At 36.3% G+C, this 10951-nt stretch overlaps 1 protein-coding gene across 1 annotated transcript; it reads left to right on the top strand.

The window, feature by feature from the left end:
* The first annotated feature begins 5964 nt into the window (after positions 1-5964).
* On the top strand, positions 5965-10464 carry LOC107789964 (TORTIFOLIA1-like protein 3). The gene is made up of 5 exons (XM_016611843.2): positions 5965-7051; positions 7184-7292; positions 7828-8387; positions 8945-9392; positions 10065-10464. The coding sequence occupies exons 1-4, from the start codon at positions 6248-6250 to the stop codon at positions 9377-9379; spliced, it is 1908 nt and encodes a 635-aa protein (XP_016467329.2). The 5' UTR covers positions 5965-6247; the 3' UTR covers positions 9380-9392; positions 10065-10464.
* The last annotated feature ends 487 nt before the right edge of the window (positions 10465-10951 follow it).

The following is a 10951-nucleotide window of genomic DNA, read 5'->3' as shown; positions in this document are numbered from 1 at the left end:
GAGGGCGAGGGTTTTGTGATTAGAGGAAGAGCACAACAAAAGAACTTTAACAAGAAAAAGTCAATCGTCATATCAAAGTCTAGAGCAAGGAAGCAACATTTGTTATGAGTGCGGGGAGCAAGGTCACTACAAGAGAGATTTTCCTAAGCTGAAGGAGAAAATAGAGAAGTAGAAAATAGATATTCGGCAAATATTGTTGACACTGACAATAATTCTGATGATAGTGACTATGTAGGGGAAGTATGTGCTGTGAGTTCTAGTTATGGGCAGAATTCTTGGGTTCTTGATTCTGGTGCTACTTTCCACATGTGTACACACAAGAATTGGTTTGCAACTTACAAGAAAATGAGTGGGACTGTCTACATGGGAGATGATAATCCATTACCAGTAGAGGGGGTTGTTAACATCAAATTGAGAATATTCGATAGAATTATCAGAAACATTGAGGGTTGGCATGTTCCTCGGATAAAGAGAAATTTGATTTCTCTTTCAACTTTGGATGATCAATGGGTATAAATTTACTCTGAGAATGGAATACTTAAATTGTGTAAAGGCTCCATGGTACTCATGAAAGGGTAAACTATATTCTAAATTGTATCATCTTTAGGACAGTATAGTTGAAGGGGAAGTTGCTATAGCTTCTGGGAAAAGTGATCTGAATCAGTCTCAGTTTGACACTTGCGACTTGGCCATATGAGTAATAATAGATTGTCTTTGTTGAGTAAGCAGAATATGCTGAATGGGTACAAAAATCAAGTTTTGAATTTTTGTGAGCATTGTGTGTTTGGTAAACAGACAAGGGTAAAGTTCAGCAAGAAGACCGAGCATAAGACCAAAGACAAGTTAGATTATATACACTCAGACTTGTGGGGTCCAAACAGAGTTCCCTCCAAGAGTGATGCCAGGTATTTTGTGATTTTGATTGATGATTACTCAAGGATGGTATGGGTGTATTTTTGAAAATAAAAGATAAGTCATTTTCGATATTTGTTAAATGGAAGACAATGGTTGAGAGGCAGACAGAAAGAAAAGTTAAGCGTCTTCGAACTGACAATGGGATGAAATTTTGCAATTCTGAGTTCGATAATTTCTGCAGCAGAGAGGGCATAGTGAGACACCACAATTATGTTGGAACACCACAACAAAATAGTGTTGCAAAACATATGAACAGAACGTTTTGTGATAGGTCACGAAGCATGCTTTCACACTCATGTGTTAGCAAAGATTTTTGGGTTGAAGCAATCAATACAGCTTATTATTTGTTCAACAGATCTCCATCCACATCTATTGAGTTCAGAACTTCTTTTGAGGTATGGTCTGGTTCGCCTGCTGATTATTCAAATTTAAGGATGTTTGGTTCTCCTCCTTATGCTCATGTAAGAGATGAAAAACTTGAGCCGAGGGCAAAGAAGTACATATTTCTAGGTTATGCAACTGTAATGAAAGGTTATAGGTTGTGATGCACAGATCAAAAGACTTCTGGGCTAATTATCAGTAGGAATGTAACATTCAATGAATCTGCCTCACTGGACAGTCAAAGGGAGAAGGCAATAGTAGAAGCAGATTGTGGTGTCAGTGACCGCATAGAGCTAGAAATTGAATCTCCACTAGATCAGCCCAGTAGTTCTAAAGTAGAGAAAATGGAGGAGGTGTGATCAAAATGATAATGTTGATGCATCTGCGCAACAACAACTATATATCATTGCAACAGGCGCAGAGAAGAGAGTGATCAACCGACTGCAAAGGTTTGCAAACGTAGTTGATAGGAATCTTCTTGGATATACAAATCCAATGGGATTTGCTTTGGCAGTTGCAGAGACCGTTGATGCATTTGAGTGTTATAGCTACTCAGAAGATATTCAGAGTACAGAACCAAATCGACAAATTAGTGCTATGGCTAAAGAGATTGAGTCTCTTAACAAGTTTAGGCGTTGCCTAGACTTGGTTGATGTGTGTGACAATGGATAGAGCCCTTGTGAGGGCTGAGAGCAAGGTAGAAAGACGTTGTTCCTGTTGATGAAGAGAATTCAAGCCAGGAGAAAGATTTATTATTTGTGGCTTGAATTATTTCCTTATATTTTTAGGAAACCCATAATCCCTATAGGTTTAGGAAAACTCATTGTCATAATAAATTTGGGAAAGGAAAACATGTAGTCCTTGTCAAATTGGGAAACCTTTCTCTTATATATTTGAGACTTTTTGGTATCTATATATAGGGGTTGTAGTTGGGGATCCTAGAGATTGTACTGTGCTTTCTTCTCATTCATAGTGAAAAACTCTATCTACTTTTGCCCCGAGGATTAGGCTTAGCCGAACCTCGTTAAATCGTTATGTTGATTTTTCTTATCTATTTGTTTTGTGTGTGATTGTGTGCTAGTTAACCCACGATATTCCGCAACATAAAAATATATATACACACATTAGTTATTGACATGATAATGTAAAAACTCTGAAGTTAAACTCAACTAGTTTCCGTAGTATATAAAAAAAAAAAAAATGTTTTCCGTAATTGGTGGTCGGAGGTAGTTGACCTTTCGGAAGTTGTGAGGTACGATGATCATATATTGTGGTGTGTCGAAAAGAAACATTAGGTAGCATGCAAAAGTTTAGACAAGATTGCATTTTGGCTCTCGCAGGATAGCAAAATTAGGCAATTGTAGCCTTTTGCTTTATATAAGTGTCTCTCTCTTCATAGCAAAAATTCACGCTTCTCTGTGCATATTATGATTCAGGCACCATACATTAAAAGTTCACAAGATCATCTTATTTAATTTGGGTGCCTAAGTTATTAAAGAATGAAACTAAAGTTAGAAAGTGGCAAAAAACAAATTGAACTACCTTTATTTCAGTTAATTAATAATCAGTGGGTAATATTTAAATACAAAATTTAGAAAGTTTTTTATGTTTCAAAGCTCAAAAATGATGAGTAAAGTACACATTGTGGGGTTATTCTTTTTTTTTTTTTGGGTCAACGTATTTGGATTAAAGATAAAGGGAGAGAAGGGAATAGATAGAGAATCTTAGTTTTTACATTACAAGAATTCCTTTCTTTTCTACGGCTACTTTGATAACTTAAAATTCTTAGCTTTCTTGTTCTTGTTCTGTATGAGCCGACAAGTATTATAGCAGCTAATTATATTTTCCAAAGGGTAGTGGAAGGGATTTTTTAAATGGCATGGATGTTAGTAAAAAGTCATTATTAGAGTCCTTTTTAATTAATTAGTATAACTATATTTTCTTTTCCTTTTCCTGATTAATGATTGCCAATTCCTTAGATTTCTGAGAACCCTTTCCTTGAAAAGGTGGTCTTATCTTCTTCTTCTTTACAGATAAAGAGATTCTGTGTAAAGAGTTTTTGGTAGGTGAACTGGAGATTGAGTTGGTTCACCAGAAAACCACAACTATCACACTATATTTATTGTACAAAAGGTGCTATTCTATAATAGGAGTACTATTTTCAGTAACTACTTTCTAAGTTTCTTTTTCTCGTCTTTGGCAATATGAGAGTATAAATTGTTGGCCTAACAATTCACAGATTCCTAACCATCAAATGTTATTAGGATTTTGTTCTCCTACTCTTGGAAGTATGCGTGTCTACTACAAATTAAAGATTATATATTGTAGAGAAATTATTATAGGGAACATAATTTATTCCATTTCTTTCATGATCTTCTCCGCGAAAAAATGGAGCAAAATAAACTTTTTAGTTTTAATGAGAATATCAACTTAGTAAATATTCATGCTAAAATTCTGTTTACAATTGTTCTTTGAAATAACCTAAAACTCATGCCTCGATTTTTCGTTTAGAAAAATTAAGTCGCAGTATTTAAAAAATTTCCCAATTTTTTTGAGTAATTAATTACTTAAACTGGTAGATCTAATTGGCTTGACTATTGACAAGGATTTTTCACTAGAGGGAAATATATGGTGAATGGATAAATATAATAAACAATTGGGGGTTGCTTATATTTTCCTACTGAGTAGGTGTGGTTTTGGTTTCTCCATCTTTCATGCTTTTTGATTAAAAACTCAATCAAAGAAAAAGACTGGGTTTTAATGACGTTTGAACCAAAATTAGCAGTGAAATTTAATCAAATCAATAAAGCACAGTAAAAGGAAGAGAAGATATTGGAACGTTTGTCTACTGATTAGCGAACAAGACTTAATCATGAAGACGTAATGATGTGAGAAGAAGCATTAAGCAATATTATATGATGGTAGACACTGTTACTTGTATGATACTTACTCTTTTTACATGCTCACATCATTACTTTTATTTCTAATTAACTAATTTAACCAAATTCTCTCTGTATATATACATTACTTCCTCCCGATCTACTTTAGTGATTTTTGGGTTTTCACACATGTTAAAAAAATTCACCTTTAGGCATTAATTAACTATAAAATTGACCATATTAATTTTAATTTGCTCATTGAAAATATAATAAACTACTCCTAGACTATTTACTCCAAAGGCAACTTTAAAAATAAGAAGTTAATTCTTTATTGTTATCCTGAAAAATCAAATATTACAAACCACAAAAAAGGCCAAAAAATTACTTAAAGTGAACCGGAGGAAGTTTATATTTATCGACTATTTTTAATTATACAGTTAAATAGACGGCTATTTAGATTAATTCTTCAATTATTTTACGTGAGTGGTGGGGCCACATCATTCCCTCCCCCATCTTTAAGAATTTAGGGGTGTTCAAACCGAACTGAAAAACCAAACCAAACCGATTAAAAAAACCTCATTAAGTTTGGTTTGACTTGGTTTGTATTGAGTAAAAAAATCTGAACCAAACCAACATATAAATATATAAATTTTATTTATATTTTTAAGACTTTATAGTGAATTTTCTTAGAAAATGTAGAAATATTTGGAATCCTCTCATGTATTAACCTTGAAAGCATAAATTAACGAAAAATTATTGGAATATTTTAATAGATCATATGTTTGTCAATTTTTTTCTATATTTACTAGACATATATTCACTCATCAAAGTTTTATCTATAATTTTAACAAAGTAAGATTGAAATAATATTCATGTAACAAAAAAAAACTGAAAACCCGAAATTAAAACCCGACAAAACCGAACCAATCCAAACCGATATAGTTGGTTTGATTTAGTTTTGATAAAAATCGAACCAACACAGTCCATGTATACCCCTATTTATGATTTTACCTTTCCTAGAGGCTAGGGTAATGCTAACTATATATGTAGTAGGTGCCCTCATCACTTGAAATTTCACCTGGTTATTAACGACCATTAGGCTTTTTGGAATATTTATTACCGGCTGTAGCTTCTTTAAGAATAGTAATGCTGGTTATTAAGATCTTCACCTACTATTAACACATTGTTGGGTAACCTATCGACTTTATATGAGTGTAACTTTGAAAGTTGATGTTATGACACCTTTTTTTCCAATAAAATACTAAAAATTGTCGAAAAGTTTACCTTGTATGAAGGTGGACATTTTGAGATGCCCACAAATAAAACTCGAAGATAAATTTGAGAAAGAAAAAAAAGGAAACTAACTATTCTAAAATGTATGACTAACATTTAGACTTTAATTTTTATTTTACTTTTTGAATGGTAGGTAAACAAAAACTTGTGGTAAAAGACTTTCACGCAACTCAAAATGCACTTGCTTGTACTTGATTTTATCGTTTTGCCTTGTTATCCGGTTCTTAATCACGGTTTTTGTGCAAATAATTTGTGTAACTGGTACTGAAACAGAGCCTCCACGGCTCCACTGAGAATGTCGAAATCGTGCTTAAGAAGGAATAGGTTCATTCTAATTAAAATAAAATTAAAACGGAGGAGTAATTAGTTTTATCATTTCGCTTAACAAAGTAAATACGATACACACAATACGACAATAATTATCAAACACATAAATGGAGGGAAATTGCAAATGGCGCGACGCCTGCATTTAGCGACACCGTACGACATGCTCCGATATTCAAATGATGTCGTTTTACGGGTTTAGTAAACCAAACAGTCAAACTCAATTAACGGCTTCTCTTAAGTGTAACTTCCTCGCTACAGTTCCCTTCTCTCTATAAAAGGCGGAAAGAGAGAGAAACCAAATCCGTAAGCATAGCAACACAGAAGATACCAACACCACCACCGTCCGCTGCGGCAATGCTGCCGGAGATACCTCCGGCACCACCACCTTTACAGTGACTCCTTTAAGATTTTTTCATAACAATATCCACTTCAGACATCAACTTTTTGTGAAAATGTTGGTCCAGAGTAAGCAGAACCAGAATCAAACACGTGACATGAAGCACCGAGTTCTCACATGCCTCCACAAGCTTTCTGACCGTGACACGCATTCGGCGGCGGCTTCTGAACTCGAGTCCATTGCTAAAACCCTTTCCCCTGAAACAATTCCTCCTTTTGTTTCCTCCATTGCCGCTACCGATTCCTCCGATAAATCTCCAGTCCGTAAACAATGCCTCCGCCTCATCTCTCTTCTCTCCGAGCACCACGGCGACTCACTCTCTCCTCATCTCTCGAAGCTTCTCACCGCCGTCGTCCGCCGCCTCCGTGATCCTGATTCCGCTGTACGCGCCGCCTGCGTGTCTGCTTGTGCTTCCATTTCGTCGCACTTGACTAGACCTCCGTTCTCATCCATTATCAAGCCGTTCCTGGAAGCGCTTTTCACGGAACAGGAGATGAACTCGCAGATCGGCGCCTCCTTGTGCTTGGCGGCGGCTATCGAGGCGTCGCCAGATCCGGATATTGCCTGTTTGAGGAAGTCGTTGCCGAGATTTCAGAAGTTGCTTAAAAGTGAGAGCTTCAAAGCGAAGGCAGCACTGCTTACGTTGATTGGCAGTGTGATCGCAGTGGGAGGAGCTTCTAGTCAGCAGATTGTGAGGAATTTGGTGCCGTACTTGGTTGAATTCATGAGTAGTGATGATTGGGCTGCTAGGAAATCCAGCGCAGAGGCTTTACAGAGGCTTGCGGTAGTCGAAGGAGACGCTTTATCCGAGTTTAAAGCCTCGTGCTTGAAGACTTTTGAAGCGAAACGATTCGATAAGGTTTGTCCAATTACATTCAATTTGTTCGAATTACTTGAACGAAGTTAATTGATTTCTCACATTGCCTGTTTACTATTTGGTACATGTGCAATTTTGCCTGATAATTAAAGATGGATTTGATTAATTGAACAGGTAAAGGCAGTGAGGGAGACAATGAATCAAATGTTGGAGGCATGGAAGGGAATCCCTGATTTGTCTGATGATGGTTCCCCTCCTCCCCAGTCAAATTCCTCTTCCAAAGGTATTTAATCTTTACTAGCTTTTCACTCTTATCATTTTTTCCCCAGGTTATACCAGTAGTTGATATAACTGTATCCAGCTTCTAGTTCTTTATTTTTGTCCTTTGATTAACTTATTGTTTTTTTTAAAGAATATTACGTTTTAATTTTGTCCGCGATTATAATATAAGTTTTAATTTACCTTTTTCTTAATTTTTTGTCCTGGGGAGGATATGTTTACCCTTGAATTTTCTGATTTGGTTTCTCTTGTGCTACATGAAGGATTATCATACAAGAAGTTGGCTGTTAGTTAAGTACTTGTTTCATATTGCCTCGTTCCTCCGTTTGTGCAGTCAGCATGAGTTTGCTACTGGTCTTTATTTTATAGTTTGCTGATGTTGTTTTATCTTAGTTTAGTTTAGTTGCTTCCTTATTTTATTTTTTACATGAGGTAGTGTAATTGCTTCTTAAAAATACCACAATTTTAATCTTTTGCATGCTCATTACTTGTGAAATTGAATAATTTAGTATGTTTTACATGTTGTGTCCTCGAAATAGAAATTGCAAGTGATGGACGTTACCCGCCTGGTTTGAAGACTTCCAGGGCTGTGAGCTCCAGTACCCCTAGTGTAAAAAGACCGGCTAACAAGTCTTCTATAGCAGATGATTCAACTCCTTCTGCAGCCCGAAAAGGTCGTCCTCTGGACAGTAGTGAAAAGAAATCAAGTCCAGCAATCTTTCGCAAACTTGATCGTAAGAAGCCATGGAAAGTTGAAGTTTCTGCTTCTCATGGTTCTTCTGGGACCATCGCTTCCGAGGATGATCACCAAAATAAAGATGGGATAAAGTTGGGCAAAGACAAGTTGGAAACACATGCAAGACCTGAAGTCAAACGGACTCTTTTCAGTAAGATCACTAATGAAACCAAGAATGGTGTGGTGAAAACTGGATCTCGTGTGGTTCCGTATCAAGATGAGATATCAGAAGCTAATGTAGTTGTGAGTAATGGAACTGGAGATCTCTGTCGGAACCCAAAAGATTGTGAAGATCTCTCTTTGATCCGAAAACAACTGGTTCAAATTGAAACTCAGCAGTCCAATTTGTTAGAGCTTCTGCAGGTAATTTTCTAATAGTTGATGATATTCCGCTTTTATAATTTCGATTTCTGAGGGGAGTAGTGTAGAGTAAATGAAAATATTAGTTAAAAAAAACACAAAGTATCACTAATTCTCATTAACTTGCCTGCACTTTTTATTTGTTTAATGTCAGAGTTTCTTTCCTTGCTTCCAAAGATATACTGGAAACATGAAATGTAAAACGAGTTAAGTCCTTGTTTAGTACCTACTCTTACGCAACAACATATGCTTTTACTTCAATGATTTAATCCGGCAGAGTTAATCCCAAACTTTTTGACTTTCTCCGGTTTTAGATTAGTTCCTTTTGATCTTGATAAAGTAATGTATTGGTTCCCTTGGATCAAAATGTTGCTATATGCAGCCCTCATGGTTTCTTTGATAAGCTCTTCCAGCCTAATGATCAATTTGTAGGATTTTTAAACGAATATATTGAGCTTATAGAAATGCTCCTGATAATTATTTCATAAATCTTAGCTCTCCTAATTAGACCATAGATGTCCTTGAGTATTTTTCTCAAACTTCTCTTCTTGTATTTTTAGAAATTTATGGGGAGCTCACATAATGGCATGCGTTCTCTGGAGACACGTGTTCATGGTCTGGAGCTGGCATTAGATGAGATCTCATTTGACTTGGCTATGTCAAATGGAAGGATGTCAAAAACCAACTCTGCAGCCACATGTTGCAAGCTACCAGGTGCAGAATTCTTGACTTCAAAACTTTGGAAGAGAACAGAAGGTCGCGCCGCAACTTCACACTTTTCTGCTTCTGGTGGAGCCTCATCAGCAGGTGATATAAGCAACAAAGCTGGTGAGCATGGAAATGGTGAAAGATTTAAGTTGGAGCATAGGAGATATCGGCTCCACAGTAGTCGTGGGTTTATTGTGAACCCATTAGCTGAAATTCATGGTGACCCTCAAGGAATTTCCGAACCTGCGATTGGTGGAGCTTCAAGAAATTTGCGAAATGGTGTATGATAGTTTATGTCAGGTATTTTATAAATATCTCAACTTCTTTGTTTGCATTAATTGCCAGCATGTCTAGTAGAGAAAATGGAATTTGTGCTTCAGATGCAACGGGCACATATATGGATAAAATTTTGCAATTGGGATTTGGATGCATAGTCAGTTTCTGGTGCCTATTTTGGGCTACCCTTCCCTGACCATGACATGCTTTTAGGGAATCAGTCATTCACGAGCACAACCACTGATGAAGGATTCCTCGAAAAATTAAGGATTAGTAATCCTTTCTAGAAATTGAATGGAAGAGCCTGAGAGAAGAATGACCACACAGAACACTTCTTTTCGTCATTACTTTTGTAACTACCAACTGTACTGTCCTCCTTTAATCCACTGCCCATTATTTTTCATGTGAGGGGTTGTTGGGAGGGTTGCAATCTTTGTAATTAATGCACACCAGGGATATCAACTGATATTCAGAAAGAACATGTGCAGTTGTTAAAACTTTGTAGCTTACACATTTGCATTACAGAATTTATTACTTCGCACCTCGGCCCCCATTTGTGTGCTTACTACTATAGTGGACCTCTTAAAAATATCTGCAAAAGAAGTGGTGTACAAATGTTTACATAATTTTCACAAGTATTTCTTGACTGGAGGAACATACACTGAAGCTGTTTTCCATGGTTGCTTCTGTTTCCAGGCTTTGGAGACTGGATTGAAGACCGAGTTTAGTAGTCAATTCAGCATGGACTGAACATTATAATAGGATGTAAAGAATGAAGCAGGAAGCAGTTTCTTACTAGAACTTCTACTATAATTGTGGATTTATATTGGGTTGTTCATTCAGAAAGCTTTGCCAAGTAACTTAGAATTAGTGTTTACATTTTGATGTCTTTGTTTTGATATTACTAAGAAGAAAAGATATTGGGGAAAAAAGAAAGCCAGACCACTGAATGGCAGGTCTGATATGAAAACTGGCCATGTATAGAAGGATATTTCGTTTATTTCATTTTTTGCCAGGAATTGGATTCTATTCTTTTTTTATGCATTGTCATCATACAGTTTGAAATGATATCAGAATATCTAAATGATTATTGGCAGTGTGTGTCTATATTGATGAACCCATGCTAGTGCTACAGTGTAATCCTGCTTCCACTTTTTGGAGTCTTGTGAACCTTCAAAACTTTGGTGAGGGCATGAGTGCCCTCCGCGCAACACATATACTTAGTTGAAGAGTCCCAAAAGTTGGTTAATTACTCGGTCCAGTGTTACATATAGTAGTCAGTCACATAAAGAGCTGTGTTACGACATGACCCAAAAAAGGAGAGACAACTGCTACAAAAACATTTGAAACTTGGTTAGACCAAGCTTAGCATGATTTCTTACCAAATCAACTTATTGTAAGACAAATGTATTTGTTTGTACAAGCTTGAATTTTTTTTTATATTCACGATCTTTCCAAAGAGACCAAAACTTCCGGCAGTCGTCTCAACAATCAACCACAATTGAAAAGTTCAACCAACAGGACGGCTTCATCATTATGCGGCCAACAAAATGGCTGTAATATTACTTGTATACCTTTTTTGG

The sequence above is a fragment of the Nicotiana tabacum genome, chromosome 6 (assembly GCF_000715075.1).
Source record: "Nicotiana tabacum cultivar K326 chromosome 6, ASM71507v2, whole genome shotgun sequence".
In the NCBI taxonomy this organism is placed as follows: domain Eukaryota; kingdom Viridiplantae; phylum Streptophyta; class Magnoliopsida; order Solanales; family Solanaceae; genus Nicotiana; species Nicotiana tabacum.
Note: the sequence above shows the minus strand (reverse complement) of the source record. Positions and strands in the feature narration are given on the sequence as shown.

Excerpts from the sequence above, each read along its gene's own strand:
- LOC107789964 (XM_016611843.2), top strand. The coding sequence starts at position 6,248 with ATGTTGGTCCAGAGTAAGCAGAACCAGAATCAAACACGTGACATGAAG. Across the intron at positions 7,293-7,827 it reads GTCAAATTCCTCTTCCAAAG|AAATTGCAAGTGATGGACGT; the intron begins GTATTTAATCTT and ends TCCTCGAAATAG. Across the intron at positions 8,388-8,944 it reads ATTTGTTAGAGCTTCTGCAG|AAATTTATGGGGAGCTCACA; the intron begins GTAATTTTCTAA and ends TTGTATTTTTAG.